The 19950-nt window shown below is 38.5% G+C and overlaps 3 protein-coding genes across 3 annotated transcripts; 1 reads left to right on the forward strand and 2 right to left on the reverse strand.

The window, feature by feature from the left end:
* Positions 1-3863: 3863 nt before the first annotated feature.
* On the reverse strand, positions 3864-10047 carry ppcdc (phosphopantothenoylcysteine decarboxylase). Its single transcript, XM_029433623.1, has 5 exons — positions 9799-10047; positions 8875-8970; positions 7662-7790; positions 7380-7548; positions 3864-4631 (listed from the first exon to the last, which is right to left on the reverse strand). The coding sequence occupies exons 1-5, from the start codon at positions 9940-9942 to the stop codon at positions 4534-4536; spliced, it is 636 nt and encodes a 211-aa protein (XP_029289483.1). The 5' UTR covers positions 9943-10047; the 3' UTR covers positions 3864-4533.
* A 36-nt stretch (positions 10048-10083) lies between these two features.
* Positions 10084-14251, forward strand: hacd3 (3-hydroxyacyl-CoA dehydratase 3). Its single transcript, XM_029433622.1, has 11 exons — positions 10084-10301; positions 11051-11093; positions 11180-11253; positions 11351-11515; positions 11694-11739; positions 11912-12022; positions 12139-12266; positions 12360-12472; positions 13156-13262; positions 13344-13475; positions 13578-14251. The coding sequence occupies exons 1-11, from the start codon at positions 10224-10226 to the stop codon at positions 13652-13654; spliced, it is 1074 nt and encodes a 357-aa protein (XP_029289482.1). The 5' UTR covers positions 10084-10223; the 3' UTR covers positions 13655-14251.
* ints14 (integrator complex subunit 14) lies at positions 14045-18573 on the reverse strand. The gene is made up of 12 exons (XM_029433620.1): positions 18506-18573; positions 17903-18189; positions 17646-17753; positions 17325-17480; positions 16676-16794; positions 16426-16568; positions 16241-16333; positions 15859-16003; positions 15597-15730; positions 15179-15297; positions 14839-14904; positions 14045-14750 (listed from the first exon to the last, which is right to left on the reverse strand). Exons 2-12 carry the CDS (start codon positions 18122-18124, stop codon positions 14517-14519), a joined length of 1539 nt encoding a protein of 512 aa, XP_029289480.1. The 5' UTR covers positions 18125-18189; positions 18506-18573; the 3' UTR covers positions 14045-14516.
* Positions 18574-19950: the final 1377 nt, after the last annotated feature.

Genomic DNA, 19950 nt, shown 5'->3' on the forward strand with positions numbered 1-19950 from the left:
ACACAAATCTTACACACACAAGGATTTTTTTTGTTGCATTATATACAGTATTGTTGACTGGAAAGGCAAATAGACATAAACAGGCAGTGCAAAGGGTTTTCAGAAACACCCAGAATCCCCCCATGCTAGTAACCAAGTTTGTGAATGATTATACAAAATTAAGAGACTATTTGATCATCTCGTTCTTTTAAAGTTATCTATTGCCTCTTATGTCCTGTTATTCTGACAAATATTTACTGGAGTGATACAGAGTGATACATGCATCAGGATTGAGGAAAGAGCACCAGCACAAATTTAAAGTGCTTGCCAATAGTGTGCCAGTTACTTGGTTTTGTTCCATGTTGGACTAACATTTGCCTTTTTCACAGGCAGCTGTTACACAAGAATATCATTATCTAACAGGACTTTTATTAGTTTTAATAACTGTAAATTATATATATTTCTAATGGCAAAGACACAACTTTATACATTCTTTTATGCATTACATACAGTACAATATGTATCCAAACTTCACATAATAAACATATAAAGCACAATATGTCAAACATTATGCAAGACAAATGTAATTCAGTCATTTCTACTTGTGTGTTTACCACTTTAAATGTCTGAGTCAATAAGGTGAGTTGCAGTGACACCGAGAGTAGAGCAGGTGATCTCTCAGGACGTAGTTTCTGATGAAACATTCCCAGAGGCCGGAAACTATTTTGCCCAGAGAGTTGCAACGGGGCACATGAGACACACATTCACCTGAGCGTGCACACACTTTGACAGAGAGAAAAGGTTATCGTATAGGTGTAACGCATATTTGTTGTTCCATTTACAGTACATACTATACACGCTATGAAAAGTATGCATTGTGCAAAGCGGATGACTGACAATTCAGAGTCTGTCCTTTTGTATCTCGCTGCTCAGTTAATGCACGTGTATATTTCACTTTCAGTCACCCCACTGCAGCTTTCCATCTACATTGCAATAAACAAATCAGATATTGTTCAGCTGAAGCTACTATTTGACTAAACATACAAAAAGGGAACCTATAACTATGAATGTTTCTTGTTCTCAGGGCTCTTGATCTACAATATATGAAGGTTTGGCTTTCAAAAATGTTTAACTATTCCTTTAATAATCAGTTAGTGATAAGTAATTGAGCTAATTATTCAACCAAATTGAATTCCAAACTGTTATTAGTAGTTAATTACTAATGGCAATGAAGTATGATGATTGAGTTGGTATGCTGCAGGTTCAGTCTCTCGTTACGCAGATTTATAAGACTTCGTATCAGATTTTGTGGAATTCACAGTTAGGTCCACATCCCAAAACAAAGAGTTTTGATAAAGCTGGGAGTGCAATAATATTTTTGTGAGACTGTTCAGTGAGTTCTTGAAGTAAACATCTTTTGATAAACGGGTGGTGAAGTGGCAGATGAGAAAAGTACAATGTTTAGTCTTATGATGATGTGTCCATAGTTGTGAGAACATGGTGTTATTCCTATTACCGCACCTGCAGGCTGCACACACCCACCAACAGAGCTGTCAAGGTCTCAGCGACACTCCCCTTGACGGTATGGCTGATGTAATGCTCCTTTGGCATCATTAACAGAATCACACCTCAGCCAATAGCAGAAGGACAAGTTATGGTTCGGGGAATGATGGCTATCGTCTGGCGAGCCACTCACATGCCGCCATGCTGCAACCTCGGCAGTTCAACAGTATCAATGCCCACGACTATTTGCAAACCAAATTGCCTCTGCCTCCCTTGGATTTGATAGCGACAGACATAAACTAAGATAAAATGTTCCGTATCTGGAAAGCCTAAAAAGCAAAGAATAAGCAGCACAGATGTTGGTTATATAGGAAGAGTTGACTCTCAGGAGAGATGACATTTCAATGAGTTGGAAATAAGTACAGTTTGATGACATGTTTTCTCAAGAGTGCTGTAAAACAATAAAAGGAGAATTTTAATAATCAACTTTACACCAACAACTATGTAATTGCCAACTGTTTGTCTCTGGATGACAATGTTTGAGTATTTATATCTTAAAGTGGTGTGTAGTACTACAACATGATAATATTGCAGAGGAGATATACCTCCAAGATTTCCACCTACAAGGTTGAGCTCTTTTCAGTTTATTACAAGTGAGACCGTTTTTACCATCTGCTTCTGATCACTAATATAAACAAACCATTGTCTGGTTTGGTTCAACATTCTCGTCTGGCTTCTCTTGACACAATGCAGACTGCTATGTTAGGAGATGGAGGTTTTGTACAGAGATAAACATGTCTAACACTAGGTGAACTGTGGGTTTTGTGGTGGAAGGAAGTTCTTTATTATAAAGCACCGCAGTCTGCAGGTGAGGTACTGAATGACAATACAAAATACATATTATTTTATCCACTCCCAGCCATCCTCTGAAACCTCCCTTATCTGTGGGTTTTAGTTCCTTCTTCACCAATGAGATGTATCTCTCCTCTTCTGACGCTAACTGTCATTCGTACCATTTGGCCAATCAGTGTTTCTCCCGTTTCTTATGTAATCCTGTTTCAATGGTGGCGGAGGTAACCCTCACTCCAGTTGTAAACTAAACAACAGGATGAGCTTGTCATTTAATGTTTGACAGCTCAGTATCTTTGTTTACCCCAAAGGAAGCTTCAGAGGACAGTTGTGTGCTTTAAAGGCAGAATGTCTTCACACCTTCTGTCACAGACTGAAAGAATTGTCTGTGACAGAAGTTGTGAAGACTTTCTGTTTAAACTTATTTCTACCTGTAGCACCTAATCTAGATGAGTTTGGGCAAAAGTGTCAGCTAAATACAATGTAGTGTGTTCTTAACTGGCTCTTGTGCAGCAGAGTATTCCAGCCCTTAAGGTGCATGAGCTCAGTATACATGAGGATGGTATTATAGTGCTTATGTTGACTTAATGTTAATTATAGGTTGCACTTTAGGTATTGCATTCATTAGATACACAGGTTTGTAGACAACATTTGTGTAAGATCAATGAATAGAATACACGACATCATTCCCCCCTTCGAAACTTCCTACAGTCTTGACAGTACAAAACAGGATATATTAATTAATGTTGTGAAACAGGATGTAAACAAATAGATGTGGTAAAAACTGTTAGCCGTATTTATTTTGGTCCAGTACTTTCCCTGAGGTCCTTCAGGTAATATAGTTGTATGAGTGTATGAGTTCAGTACTACTGTTCCAGAGGTACACACTCATGAACATGATTAACAGTGTATCAAAATATTGATGGTAGTAAAAAAAAGAAGACCCGTCTTCTTGTACTTCTAGCACTTTGTAAAATATGTAAATATGTTTTAGTCCTCTTTACATCAGCTAAAACATCTAAGCCACTTTATTATAAAGAGCCTTTTCAAAAAATATGAAACTGAAATATTGTCTGCACAAATAAGATAAAAGTATAAGACACTATTAGTACCCACAGGTCAGTGACTTCGGGACATCCATTCTTCAGTTGACACTTTTATGTTTTGTATGCAGTAAATCCAGTTTGTGCCTTGCAGGAAAAGAATTTCCTGTTTTATCTCACATAATTAACCCCATAGAAACCATGACGGCTTTAAAAAAAGAAATAAAAAAAAGAATGTTGTTCAAACTAAAATAAGTGACTTTTTGTTGCTTAATAACCCGTTTGCTGAAGTACACATCTGTTGCTTTAAGCCCAGTGAACATCTGTTTTCTCTACAAACAACAGAATGTTTGAAATTCTCCAAATTGTTGATGAAACCTGATGAAAATACAAAACCTTTTTTTTCTCTCCCTTAATTTTGCAAAAGGCATTTTGCTATTAAGAAAAATCAAGAAAATAAAACATTCACAAACATGGCCGACACTTTAATTGGCAAACCAGATTTTTATCACACCGACAACATTTTCTCCATTTCCATTTCGAAGACACAATAGCGTGTAAATGCTAACAGATAAGAAATTACTATCATTTTTATAAGAAGGTGGAAATGATTTGAATGTATACAGTAATTTGACGAAACACAATCATATGCACATACCTGACATCAGTGTGTGTGACAGTGACAGAAACACTGTCAATGCATGAACTGCATTTTTAAAAACTTATTCACATAAGCTTGATGATGTCACTAATGAATTGTTGCCGTCTAAACAACACAAGTATACTATTTTGGGATTAATATTTCACTGCAGAAATGGGGAAGGGCTTCGTCTCTTTCCAACAAGCCACCAATCATAAGTATGAAGTCACCCTGAACAGATGATTCATGTTAAGACCAGCAACAAATTATTTTAATTGCCAATTATAAAATGACACGCAAGTCTTTTTTGTTACTGTGGCTGATCATGCTGCAGAGGTTACACGTCAAGCTATGCTAGGAATGACTAATATGAGATATCGGTGAAGGTCAGCACACACCCACGCAATCCCGACAAGAAAAGGTAAAAAAGAAGAATGCAACTGTGAATCCTTTGTGTGTTTGAAGAGTCATGCCAATTTTCTACTTGTCTTTTGCGCCGGTTGAATGTAAAACATGATGTCATGTGCATGTTTTCTGAGATGACTCATCTGGTTTTGTTGGAAGATATTGTTTGACAACACTGACAATAGTCGATAGCTCTGCCATGGCACCTTTACCTGCAACAAAGTAACAATTACAGAGTTACACAGAAGAAGAAATTAGCAGTCAGTAGCCTGGAAGCAATGATACGAAGGAGGCACATACACACTTCTCATGGACTTTATTAACACATTATTCATACTCACAAACACATATATCTATATATATATGCTAAGTCATTTAAGTGTGTTGTTCAGACCAAACCAGTGCATCAAGGGGACAAAGCACCATCAGTGAGCTGGCGTCCAAATCGTCATTTTTAATACTTTTGTTGGTGGATCGATATAACATTATTCTTTTAAGTTAAGTTTTGTGTGCATTTTATTTAGAAAAACAATTTTTTCTTCAACAGTTTATATACAGTCTCAATCATTGTCTTACCATGCACCATGCATACAGTATGCACAGTATGCAGGGTGCATTTGTTTTACTTCATCACATAACTACAAGACACAAAACAAAGAAAGTGGTTTACAAAGCCAAGGAGTTAAATAAGAACATAAGAAACTATGTGCAGAATGCTGATATGCTTGGATAACCAGCAATATTCTTGACAACAATTTGTCTTCTGCTGTACTTTCCTTACATACCAATCGGTACAAGACTGAAGTGTTTGAACCTGATTATCACTTTAAATCCTTGATCTAACAATCCTATCCTTCTCAATGGAAGTCATCGGGAGAAAAGAAAGTACCCCTCTGGTATTCAAATGAGTTGGAAACAAAAGGTAAATTTAGGAGAGTAGTTAGCGGATTCTTTGTTGAAGTAGGATCAATGTAGAAGCTAATTGTTAGGGCTGATACTCTGGGATTATATGTTTCTATTGGATTACATATACAAACGTGCAATAAAACAGTTACTCAAGTTTTTTGTATGTTCTAATCAAATGAATAAGATTATTGAAGAACTAAAATGTTACGTTGTTTAATCAATCATAAGATAACGAGGTTAGGTAGATATAACATATAGATATAGCAACTAATGTAAAAGCATGTTAAACTGAATGTATGCCACATAGCAACACAGGACATACTGTTCTCTTATGTCTCTTAATTATATAGGAATGAAAAGAATGGAAGTTGTTAAGATGACAAGGTTAAATGATAACACGCTTTAGCTCTTTTGTTGTTTGGGTGCTTTTGACCTTTAATGCTGTTACATGCTGTACAATGTCTCTCTAAAAGATGCTACTATCCAACCAACTGTTACTTATCAATGTCAAGGTGGCAGGATGCCTAGCAAGGGAGCTAGCAAGGCTATATCAATGTGGAAACAACTACTGCGTTGTCCCACCATACACAAGGAAGGGTTTGAGGCACCGCCAGAAGCAGGTGAAGGCAGAGGCCTCGGGCATACTGACCCCAGGTCATGGAAACAGGGTAGTAAATAACTTGTGATACACACATATATATATATATATATATATATTTGTGTATACATGCAACAATATATTCAAACCTTAGACTCTATACATATTTGGATCTTAGAGTGTCTTTCACACGGCAGAGTACATTTAACTACGCCTTAGGTCAATTCCCGACATCTCGTATGTCTCTCCTAAGGTCAGGTCATTCTCTTGAAAACATATGGCTCATTCTGGTTGTGTTCCCGGAGCTGACGGAGCACAGCTGAAGGATAAGAATGATTGCGGAGTAGATAGGGTTAGGAACATAGGGCAGTCTCCAGAGAATCATCAGAAGGTGAGGCTAGGGCCACCGTGCATTAAATCAAACAGTCAATGCTATGACTGTCTTACTTAGAATGTGTTGAATAGAATTTGAGGAGCCATCTAGGGGGATCCATCTTTAGGTAAACAATTTATGGAGTGCCTTGTTTAGGATGAATATCGAGGGAGAGTGGGTGGTCGCCAGAATGCATGGTGGCATACAATGTGACTGCATCTCTTCATTATCTGTTCTCCTTGATCAAGACTCTTAGAAACTCCTGCAGCTTCTTTGGTTTCCAGTACTCTGCTTATTAAGACTTCCTTTACAGTAGGCAATTATAAATAGTCTTCTTGCACTTCTCTTTATATTATAGCAACTTCAAACTAGACAGATAAGAAATACAGATAAGCCGTATTTCACTGTCCTCTCTGGTTGGAAGTGTGAAGTCTGTGGTAAGACGTGTGCTCTGCTGCATCTGTAACCACACGACAGAGATGTAATAATGTACTGACGCACCCTGGAGCACACATCACTGCAGTGTGCAAAAGTGTGAAAATAAAGCAGTCAACTTCTACAAATAGATATATTTGAGAAAGCGAAGAAACTTGTCTTTAAAACCTTTTTTCCATTTAGTAATGGCAGTTAGGTTTAGGTTAGTTTAATGCTGCTAGTTTTGCTGCTATCCTAAAATAACTCATTGTTGTGCAACATGTATTTAATGCATCTTGTTGTACAACTTTTTGGTCTGTTTTACCATTACCATTAATGTCAGATGATGTATCCTGTACTGCTATAAACTACTTGTCTACTCACGTTCAGTACCATCCTTACACATGTCTGCATTGGCTCCATCTTGTATTGAGCTCATTCTGCTTATTTTACAATCAACGCCCTTGAGGAGGACTTATGTATCATTTAAGGTAAGAAACAGTTATGGTGATAATAAAATTGAAAAGATTATAATACAGTTAGAATGTATATAATCAGTCAAGTAATTCCATGTTTTGGTCAAACCAACATTCCTGCATTCTGAGATGTCAACGTGAATATTTGGAATACTAAATATCTTTAGTTTAGTTTTCTTGTATTAAAACCCACCTTCATCTCCACATACTAGCTTCTTAGCAATGCAGGGGATTTCCACATATCCAAACTCTGTGAGCCTGGATACCTGCTGCGCTGTAATGGGATGCTGCCACATAGCTGTATTCATTGCAGGGCAGAAGAGGAGAGGGCGACTGGTCTCCCAGGCTCTTACCACACATGTCTGCCAATGACAAAAAGTAATTAACTTGGAAATAACTTCAGAGAAATCATGTAATTAATTATTATTTGCCAGAACATTTTGTAGGTAATCAGATAATATGTTCATGTTCTCACCAAGAGATTGTCACAAATTCCATTAGCAATCTTTCCAAGAGTGTTGGCGTCAAGAGGGGCAATGACAAGCAGGTCTGCCCAGCGCCTTAGCTCAATGTGCAAAACAGGGTCAGATCTCTGAGTCCACAGCTAGAACAGAGACATGCCGTAAGGAACGCAACAAATGACACACTTTCTCACTGCCTTTCTGGAATGCATGATACGTTAGACCAGAGTTTCTCAACCTTTTCTGGCCCTTGACCAAATTTTGATGTCCAAATATCTCCTGACCTCAGCAACTGGAAAGCTGTCACGTGATTACTGGACAACTCATGCCATACTCTAAGTCCCTCATTGTGATTTTGAGTAGTGCATTCATTTTATATTTTAATTTCAAGAACATGAAGGGAGCTTAAAATGGACTGTAGTAAATATTCATCCAGCAAGTACTTTGTATCTAACATATATAATAATTATGTGTAATATTCAATGACGTGTGATATTCAATATACTCAATCTGGTTTATGACAGCATAGTATGTTGTATGCACAGTAGGTTTGAAGGCTATAGTAAAAGCGCTGAGCATATAGCAGTGAAAAGAAGGCCCCCCCATAAAAGACAGATTTATGAGATCTGGCACATCTCGAAGGAGATAAGGGGCTGACAGGCGCCTGTGGAGAGGGCATATGACTTGCACTCCTCAAACAGGCTAGATAAGCCTTATGTATGGAGATGTCATGAAGACACAGGTGTTAGATCAAGAGAGAACGGGAAAAACACAGTCCCTTGATTTATTGTCAGAAGAATAAGACGATGGGAAATGAGTGACCTTTTAGCCTCAGCATCGTCATAGAGGTTTGGGCAAAGATGTATAAGAGGAGAGCACAGAAGGTTACAATTTAGTGTTTACAACCAGCTGTAACCTCGGGTGATTTCTTATTTTTATATAAGAATAAACTCTATTGTATCCGACTTTGTTCTTCTCCAGTGAACTTCTTTGAATCTGTTTTAACTTTAAGACTAGAACTAGACCAGAACTTCAACAGCTTATTAGATTTAAAGTGTTTGAGGAAGAGGTCCTTATTATAATGAATATACCCTTTATTAAAACACACAGTTTAGAAATCTTACACAATATAGTCAGCTTATCAGTGGCACCACATTTGAGAAATTCTGCTATACACTGCCAGTGCATAATGGCTATACTTGGACATTTGACAGGTTCATTTTTTACCTCCCACTCATCCTTGTCATTGTAGATTCTTACTGAAACCTCTGCAGGATTGTAAAAGTGCTTGGCATGATCCGTGGTGACTACTCTTACATCCACCTAAAGCATAAAACAAGACAGTGACAGTCACAGGGATGTTTAAAAGCAATTTTTAGTATTGCTATAATGCTGACAAAGTGGAAAACTAAGCACCTACAAATGGCAAGTTACTGATCTTTATCTTAGAGACCATTTTATGGTTCTTACATATTAGTATACCTTAGCATCTTTCATAGAATTATGTTGTCAGATGTGCAGGATAACACAGGACATGTGGTTGTGAATACACTTCTCAGAACCATTTCACTTCCTTATACATTATCATCATTTTAAGATACATTCATGCTGCTATGCATGCTGACTGTTCCTTGCAAATGTTAATGATGGTTACAGCGCTAAATATCTCACAAACCTGTTTAGTACAACAATTTACTAACACTGTCTTTACTTTATGTATTGCAAAACATGTCACACAACAATAGTCATTTCCCTTACTGTCAATTACGTCTTCATTTCTCGTTTTAGTGCAGCTTCTGCTATTTCTGCCGATTAAGCTGCAACCACTGTTTTGTTAATTAAATCCCACTGTACTTTGTTAGGCTTTAGATAAAAATGACTATATCTGAAAGTAAATAAAAATATTTTCTATAAATAAGAGGACTATAATAACAAGATTATACTGCATTGTTGTTTTATAGAGCTGGCTAAAAGCTGAAACATCACCATCTTGCGTTAGAACTGAGGTTATGTGCGATCTGACAGGTAGTGAAACAATACAACGTGAGGGTGCATGGGCAAATACTTCGTGTATAAGGTAGACAGAGGTAGACAAAAGAAATGGTCATTAAAAGAAGGCACTGAACAAAAAATGAATAAAAAGCAACTCACCCCTGGGAGCTGAAGAAGCTGGGGTACTAACAGAGGCAGTTTCAAGGCTGCAACGCTTCCCGTCACGCCCACAAGAACACGAAATGTCCCGCAAGATTTTAACAAATCGGCTTTTAGAACGGAAACATGTTCATCTGTCTGCATATTAGCATATCACTAAGAACAGGTGGACAAACTACCGTGTGGCTCACGTAAACTACTTTCCAGATTACTACTTCCGTAAATATCCACCAGCGGCCAATCAGAGGAGAGCGCAACCAACGTCTCATGTATGAGCACGTCGTAACGTTGACAGATGGCGAGCGCGCGCGTGCGCAGAATATTCTGGGTATTTGCTGACGGCTAGCATGAAGCGAGGAGACTTTAGTCATTGTTCGTGCAGCCTGATATTTGCTTGAACCAAAGCTCTTCAAAAAAACGGAACAATGCCGCTCACACCTCTTGTTTACTGGGCTCAACGCCATGAAGAAATTTACCTGCGAGTGGAGCTGACTGACGCACAGGTGAGGAAACAAGACTGTAACTGATATCGGAGGACCTGCAGGGGCAACACAAACTGCCTGCATTCACTTTTCCCGAGGAAGGTGCTTTTTGACCGGGCGTGTGCACTATTTTATGCCTCTAAGGGTAAATATTAAATTATGCAAATGAAGGATGCAGTTTCCTGTAAATGCCCTCGCTCGGTAGCAGCACACTTTGCATATCGGAGAGATCATTTTAGGTGATAGTTGATAAAGCCCTCTGCTTAGGCCTGTTATCATGGTTTTAAGAAAATGTGTGTGTACCATCGACTGTTTACTGTCAGTTGCATGGGTTAATAAACTACCAGTTTGATATCACTTCGCCCCACAGGTGAGGTTAGTAAAGATGAAGGACAGGTGTTGCTTCCACAAAGGATGCCACCAAACTTCAGGCTGCAGGAAGGACCCTCTTCTGCACACTTTTGATTACTCTTGTCTCAATGTTGGCATCATATTCATTTTCTTTTTAATAGCATATGTTGCTATACTGTTTATTATACAGTAGACTGCTCATTTCCTCGAGAGTTTCTTCGAAATGTCACTATTGTTGATGTTGTAACTTTGAATGTTTTGAAAATGTATTTCAAATGTTTAATTATTGTCTCTGTTAAGCTATTTTGTGCACATGTTGTAATATAATATGAGTATATAACATTATATACTATATGTTATAACATTCTATAATATACTGGAAGTATAAGCTCATCATTTGCCTCGGTTTCTTTTTGCAGGATATTGATGTCCAAGTACATGAAAAAGTGCTGCAGTTTAGAGGTGACATATATTGCACCTTCATTTGACAATGACAATGTTTGAAGAAGTTCCTCATTGGTGACATTTCTGTGGTATTTTGTGTGCAGGCCTGGGCCATGGTGCAAAAGGACAAAATGAATATGACTTCAGCTTGGAGTTTCTTTTACCAGTAAAGTCAGAGGTATGTCTCCATTTAAAAATCAGTCCTAGATATGTACTACGTTCTTGCGTATGTCTTCTAGTTTTCCTGACTGCTCATTCAATGAACCTGTGTCCAGGTGAGCTACAGGTCCACGCAGCGGCAGGTGATTATCACAGTGCGGAAAGAGCAGCGAGGCTGGTGGGAAAGACTGACGCTGCAGGAGCGCAAACCAGTGTTCCTGGCACCAGACTTTGACCGCTGGCAGGACGAGTCAGATGCTGAGATGGAAATCCGGGAAAAGGTGAGATTCAAGTTTTTACATCAGAGGGTCATTTTCCTGCGGGACCTGTGCTGCTGGATTAAATAACATCAGTATAACATACTCAATAATGCAAAATGTATAACTGATTTAAGATTGTATTTACCAAAGGCAAAGAGTGAACACTTAAACATACATTTAATTGTTTTACTTTGAAAAGGAGGAGAAAAGGAACAAGCTGAAGGCTTCAAGGCATAAAGAGGAAGGTAAGTGGAAACATTGCTCGATGAATGCCTGTTTCCCTGAATTCAGTTTTGTTCCCAGTATTTTATTTGAGTTTCTTTGTCGGTAGTCTTTTTTTTTATACCTTTATTCAAGCAAGTTGTTGTTGTTGTTTGAAGTTGCCTGAATGTTTTCTTTTTCTTTCAAATGTTTCAGGGTTTGTCAGCCTAAAAACAGCCTTTCTGTTCGTATATAACCTGGTGCAGTTTCTTGGTTTTTCATGGATCTTTGTCAACATGACCGTGCGGCTCTTTATCTTTGGCCAAGGTGAGGACATAGAAGACTGCTGCGGCTTTACGTTTCTCGTTGTTTTTCCTTCTTTGATCAATTTCTTCACAAAATCCTAGCAAGACCTCTCATTTATAATACTACTCTCATTTCAGATTCTCTGTACGACACATTTCACACCATATCAGACGTGATGTTCTTCTGCCAGATCCTGGCAGCAGTTGAAGTCCTCAACGCGGCTTTTGGTGTAGTCCAGACGGGAGTTATTCCAACTCTCATACAGGTACGGGATGCAGTGAGTGCTGCTTTGTGTAACAAAGTGCCGATACATTTCAAAAGCAAGTATTGATTTGTATGGGTTTTATTTTTTAACTAGGTGGTTGGAAGGAATTTTATCCTCTTCATAATTTTTGGTAGTTTGGAAGAAATGCACAACCAGCCTGTTGTGTTCTTTGTCTTCTATCTGTGGAGTGCCATTGAGATTGTTAGGTAAGTAAACATCTGCCTCGTCATTGTTGGTGCTCAACAGTCATGCAATCAAGTCCAAGTCTAAGCACAATCTTCTGTATGAAGCCAATATATCAAATCATTTTCGATGAACTGTGGATTTTGTTGTCAATAATATATAGAAATGTAAACATGTTGTAAATGTATGCCATAAATAATGTCAAACATTTGATGGTTCTAGACTCTGAAATATGAGAATCTGTTGCTTTTCTTGGCCTTAGATTATAGATTATAGTAAATGACTTATTTTGGACTGTTGGTCGGTCAAAGCAAGACATTTAATGACTTTGTGCTCATGACCATCTTACACTGTTCTGATGTTTAATAGATCCATTAATTGAGACAATAAGCAGATTAATTGATATTAAAAATAATTGTTAGTTGCAGGCCTACAACATATAGTAAAACTGTTGCAGTATGGCATCTGTTGCATTAACTGACACAAGTGCACCATCATGTAAAAGGGCACAGTGCATCACAGACTCAACTTGACTACGGTTTGAGGTTACGTTTCACGAAGCAGCAATATGGGTGCAGTTGATTATAAGCAATACAGCAGGACATTTAGGCAACGTTGTTATAAATATGTAATGTTATTGATGCGTCAGTTTAAAAGCAACAGGTCTTGTTTCTTCCCTAAAACTAACATGATGCTCCAATTTCAGGTATCCATTTTACATGCTGGGCTGTTTCCATACTGAGTGGAAAACTCTCACATGGCTGCGGTACACAATCTGGATACCACTGTACCCATTAGGTGTTATAGCTGAAGGTGAGCTTGTTAACTATTGTATTTTAAGAATCAATAATTCTTCACATACAAGTACTAAATGTATCTCCCAATCCCACGTAGCTGTTGCTGTAATACAATCCATTCCCATGTTCGACGTGACCAAACTCTTCAGCATTCCTCTGCCGAAGACCATCGGTACTTCCGTCAGCTTCTCTTACGTCCTGTACATCTATCTTGTCCTCATGTTTGTGGGTAAGTCTCCAGATAAATTATTAATCATATACATCTTTGAGCAAATTGTGCTGTAATGTCGGCATTCTTGTTTTGATAACAACCTTTTGGTTTCCGCTTCAGGACTCGTTATCAACTTTCGTCATCTTTACAAGCAGAGGAAGAGGCGTTTCCGTACCAAAAAGAGGAAAGCAAATTGAGATTCACCAACAGTGCTCAACGCCTTTGCGGCCTGCCTATTTTTGGATAAATATTTTAAACGATACTGCTAAACCATTCGCCACTCAAATCAATTGTCGTTTTTGTAATGAACTTGTTTTTCTTCTCCAGACTGTTTTCGCTCACTAAAATAATTTAATTTGTGGTCAACATGAAAATCCTACAGATGCAATATTTCATCACTGCAGGGACGGTCTAATTTACTGGTGATTGATAGCTGTCTGTTTGTATTTTGTAGATTAGTTAAGAACTATAATAAGCCATATAACTTGATAGCCTGTGTGATGTTTGTCTTTTTTTTAATGCAGTGCTAATGCTGCTGACGTCGTTGATTAAAAATAGTAAATTTGTGTATGAATGAAGCGAGTGACAACGTTCTCAACAAATACTGTATTTGTCATCACTCCAGATTTCTGAAACGTCTCACAAACCTCAGGGAATACATTGTGTGTCCCTTCTGCTTAATAATAACCTGCTGTGTAAAATTTGTCACATGAATTTTAAATGACAACATTAACAGTCATTTCATAGGTTTCCTGTAAATGTTATTTGACACTGAATAAAAATGAAATTTTAAATCTGGTCAATTTGTGAAAAAGGTCCTACAAAGGAACATGTGAAAAAATATGTACACACAAACATTTTACAAACATTATGTAAGTTGTGCCATTTTTAAGCAGTTTCAAATGAGTGTAAGTTATTAATCCGACTCATTTAGGTTCTTGAAGCACCTTTGATGAGTTCATTAAACAACAATAAGCGCGCACACACACACACACACAGGTGCTGTCTGAACGTTGATCCACACAGGCTGAGGCTGCGACATATTTAGTCAGACGTGGCTCAGCTGGAGAAGTCCGTGTGCATGGGAGCAATATTGTGATCAAAGGCAGCATACTGGGAGTCACCAGTGCTGGCCAGTTTAAGTTGCTGTGCGGCATGGGAGAGCTGGAAAGCAGCATCCGGATGGGCCGAGTCTGGCAGCAGGGTGCACTCTCTCTCTAGCAGGTCGGCCACTCCTTTCAGGAGCTCCCAGAAACCGAACGCCAAAGCAGCCTTCCGAAGACGGTTCAGCTCCTGACAGAGTCAAATACAAAACTGTGATTTAATTTATGAAAAATGTAGTTCAAGTTCATAGTTCGGAGCCACTTTCAGCTAGATTTACCTTGTAGAAGGTTTGAGTTTTATCGGGCAATTTCCTTGCATTCCTCAGGATCTTCTGCACATCAGTCTGTAATATGACAGCATAAATAAATACAGTCAATGACCCCCTATACTCAAATTGTCACAGTTGTTAAACAGGAATAAACATTCAAGAACTCCTTTAAACTAAACACGGTTAAGGCTCTAACAGTATATATATCACTAAATGGGCTCATGCCTTCATAAAACAGATTACTGTTCATTGTGAAAGGTCTCTCTGGAGTATGGCATGTGGATTTTGGGACCACAAAGTATGTCGTGTAATTATGAACCCTACATTCTTTATAGTGATTTTACGTTACCTGTAGTCCACTGGCCTTAATCCACACAGTGACATTCTGGGCATAGCTTCGTTTGACCGAGGGCTGCAGAGGGAAAGGACTTTTACTGTCATCCTCGCCATAGGGATTTTCAGCTGCCTCTGAAATACCAGGAAGGTCAAGAAACATCAGTGTGAAGTAGGTATTATACAAACTGTGCCAAATACAAACTGTAAATTATTAACTGCTTGATTACAAAAAGAGAGGCCTTTGGTCTTCAGGGGGGAAAACAAAGGATTAACTCATACAAGGTTAGTGTGTCATAAATTACTTTAAAATGCAGAGTTTTACAGGATCCCAAACCTGTCATAATACTAAATGAATTAAATATAAATTAAACCTTCAGGAACAAGAAACTTGTTGTTTTTGACATGTCTGCAGAGAAACCAGTAAGAGTTACCTGATATTGGTCCCAAATGTGTGATCTTGCCCAGCCAAGGCAGAGGCTCCGGCCCCGGCTCAAACAGAGACATCATCAGGTTCGACTTCTTCTTGCTGTCTGCTTGGGAGTACAGCATGCCGTACCACTCTGGCCTGGAGAAAACAAAACTAGATTTAGGCAATTTCATCATGAAAAAACTTGTTTTACTCTGCAGGTGTCTTAATGTTTAAATGCACTAAATTCTGAACACAACAGAATTGAAAAATGTTAAATATCTCACCCCAGCTGGACCAGTGCTACCATGCCCTCCACTTTAAGGCTTCCATGTAAAAGTACACAAAAGTTTGGACTTTTGCCTGCCATTTGACTAGCAGAGGGTTCCTCCTCAAGCTCATCTGTAGCTCCTGTGCCAACTTCATCCACCTCTGAAATTAAATACATAATTAATGTAGAATTCATTTCTATCACTGGATCCGAGCTGTCCTGGTTGCAAAAAGATGTGGATGACTGTAGACCATGATGAATATGGTTTTCTTTAAGCAGGGAACGTTTAAATGTGGGGACATGCAATGCCTGGTAAAACTTGTTTTAAATCATGCGCTCCTTTCTTAAAAAAAAAAGAAAAGCTATACAGCGATTTTAATGAAATCTTCAACACTAACCTTTGTTTACATTAATAGGCAGTACCAAGTGTCTGGAAATAACAGGAGGACTGGATATGTCAGCAATTTCAATGAAGCCCACTAATTCCAAATCTGAAACAGGTAAAACAGAATGAAGATGTGTTAAAGGTAAAATATGATTTAACTTTAACTCAAAATCATAACATTTGAAGCCAGCTGTGTACCTGTATTGACTGATCGGGGCATGGGCTCCACTTCTTCATCCATCACTATAGGCTCGGGCCGAGGGAAGACTTGAACATCTGAGGACAAGTTCCCACAGTGCAGGACAGCATGGAAGGGAGAGTACGCGTGATCAATCAGCCTCCTGAAGACAAACACAGATATTCAATGGCTCAAAGTCTCCAGTAAGTCTCTAAGTAAACATTTAAAACATGAAAAAGTTCTGGATTATTTCCCCGGTAAGAGTCATACCCAAACATGGCCTGTACACTCTTCATGCAAAGTGGTCCTTCCATAGTGAAGATCTGTCCATCACCTCCGCTGAGACGAAGTAGCTCTTCCAAGTTGTCCATGGAATCAGTCATCTGTAACTGCAATAACACAAGAAGGGGGTTGCATTGGTAGCAGCTAGCAAATATATTGCAAGCACTTAATTTCCAAAAGCTATAATTTTACATTGATGCTTCACAGGCACACAAGAAAACGTTTGCTAATAGAAATAACACAACAAATGATACGTATTTAAATGTATGAATGCAGTAGTGTAGGAATTTAAATAAAAGATTATCTCCAAATGTCAAAAATTGGCTTTGGTATTTAAAACACTGCTCGAAGTACGTCACCATGCGAAACCCATGTTGACACATATTCTTATTTACAATTAACATAGTAACTCTTGTCAAACTACTGTAAAAGGTAAGAAGTGCCAAACAGCCATTCGCTCATGGTAAAATTTATTCAACAACATCTATAAAAGCCCAGTAGATGTCTTCACCATCTTGTTTATGAAAAGCTGCTGATTTTCTGCATGCAAACACACATTTCCTGCATGATTTTTACACTGAATGTCTCCAGATCAAGTTGCAAGTAAATATAAATTAATTGTTGACTCGATCAGTACCTCCTCTGCATTGGCTACAGACATGATGAACAGTTTGGTGGGGAAGGGGAAAGGAAGTGGGAACTTCTTGTCATCCCCACGATGCTTCAGTGTTTGGAGGGAGTGACGTAGGGAACCCTTTCCAATACCAAGAGATCCATCAGTAACCAGCACCAACTATAGGATAAAAGGTTGGAGGTAAATAAACATAATCGTGTGTAACAACGTAAAGGTACAGATGGCTGAAATCAATAAAGAATAATTATTTGAACACACACCAGCTTTATGTAATACATATTAAATTCAGGAGGTGTGATGATATTCTATATTCTGCCAAATTACCTGACAGGGACAGGCACTGCCCCACTCCTGCTGTACCACGTTACTAACGCCATTAAGAGCTGATTCAACACAGGTCTTGTCATAGTCTTCCAGGTTGCTCAGAGCCTCCTGCACAAAAAATAATAATACATTCATTAGCCAATCCCTCACTCTTCAGACTCGTGTTCTCTGAGTTCAAACTCAAAACATGCTTTGATTCTCATATGAGTTCCTCATATGAGTTCCTCATATGAGGCACTCCCCCCCCCCCTTTTTACCTGTAATGCATTGTAATCTCTGGTGAAAGGCACCAAGAGCTCCCAAAGCGAAGAAAATGCCATCAATGATGTGAACTCCAAGCGGTAGTTTGAGGCCATGTGTTCAAATAACATATTTAGTCCGTGGACAGCCAGGTTCTTCCTCTGAAACTCGTCGCTGCCGTCCAGTGACACAGGCCGTGTCATGGACAAAGACACGTCCATTAGAATCACAGTAGGCATGGTTTACTGCTTATATAGACGACCAGTAATACAATGGATTTAAAGTTCCCTCCGACGTGCTCCCACTGAAGGAAAATTAAGAAAACAAATATTAAAAAATAAGAAGTTATCTTAGAATTACATGGAGTCTCTTTCTGTCTCGCGGGGGGCATGTTAACAAAAAAAGACCATTAACGATGTTAAAAGCTAAGCAACAAAACATGTCACAGCAGAAAACTGTTAGCTACTGTTGGCTAGTTGTTCGGCTATCTTACGCTAGCCTTCTGTAACGTAACGAGGGAAATGTTATGGTTGTTATTTAACAAATGCAAGAAGATAACTATCCATAAGTTAAACTCTAACGTGAATAATGAATATGACAAAAACTAAACATATACATGCCATTCAACGTTTCGCTCGCCATCCAGAGTGTTGTTTGTGTTGTAATGTGCACCACTACTTCCGTCCGGGTGACAGCAGTGTACTTTAGAATAAATAGTTCCTATGCGATTTTAGAAATCTTTCATATTTCTGTGCTGGAACATCTACACGTACATCAACAGGGAAATTCAATGATTTCAACATGAATTTCATTTGCTTACGCAAATTGTCCAACGTCCTACAATTGTGATTTGGAGATTTTAAGTAATTTATGGTGGTTAAAATGCATAGTTTGGTTTGTGAATATATGTATATATGTATACATAATTATGTATAGGTACTGTACTGTAGGTGTATGAATGTATGTTTGTATAGCCTGTGTAGGCTATATATGTAGTAGGCTATGTATCGGCTTTTCAATAATTGCATCCAACCATGAATGTGTGAATATAATTAAATGCTTGCCAATGCTTGTGGCGTTCCACCTGCTGCTTAATTGCTTTATCTATTATTACAATAGGCTGGATTTTCCAAAGAGCTCACTAATGCATCATTTTGTTTTTCATTTAGTCACAGAAAGCCTTTAAAAATGTGGCAAAGAGACTATCCTAATGACATCTTCACTACCACCTACTGTGGGGTTAAAAGCTAAACATGTCAAAAGAGTGAAACTAAAGCTCATCAGCCACAGCTACACTAATCCTTTGAGGAGCTACGACTCTGTATATACTGTATTGTTGTCATAGGATAAAACAGAGCAGTCAGAGTACAATAAGGTTCTCTAACTATATCCTGGTGATTATCACAAAAGTTAAGAGGTCAGTCTTAGTTACCTGTCTATGTAAGAGTCAAAATGTACAAATTACAACTTTAGGTAAAAGGCCTCTTTAGGCGTTACTTTTATCTATCATATGCCTTAACTATTGCCCAGCATGATCAACACACCAAATGTCTGTTCCTAGAAAGATGTGACTGCAGGAGAGGATGGGTCCGGAGGCTCTGAAGATGCTGCAAGTGATGAAGACAGCAATTACTCCAGTACAAATTAAAATGATTATGAGAATGAAGAGGAAGAAGAAGGAGATAAAGAAAATAAACCTCTGTCTTTAGAGTGGCCTGACACGATGTAAACAAGCCACCTACCTCTTCCTGCTCCCTCTGTGGCTCACAGTTCCAGGTGTTCCCAACCAGGTAAAGACCTCCGTGCACCGCTGAGATCAGCTGCGGTATCTTAAATGCCTCAACACTGTGTTTTTGTTTTTGTCCTACAGAAATCCAGAAAGTTCTTTGTTATCACATTTCTGGCCTATATCCTGTAGATTATTGTCTTCTCCTACATCATTGTGTGGCGGGTCAGGTCAGTTACTGTAATTAAGTTTAAGATAAGATCCCATAATAAGCTTTCCCTTTGTTGATCCCCAGAGAGGAGATACAGGTGGTGCAGCAGCGCAAGCAAATAAATAGAG

This window comes from Cottoperca gobio, chromosome 6 (assembly GCF_900634415.1).
Source record: "Cottoperca gobio chromosome 6, fCotGob3.1, whole genome shotgun sequence".
In the NCBI taxonomy this organism is placed as follows: Eukaryota; Metazoa; Chordata; class Actinopteri; order Perciformes; family Bovichtidae; genus Cottoperca; species Cottoperca gobio.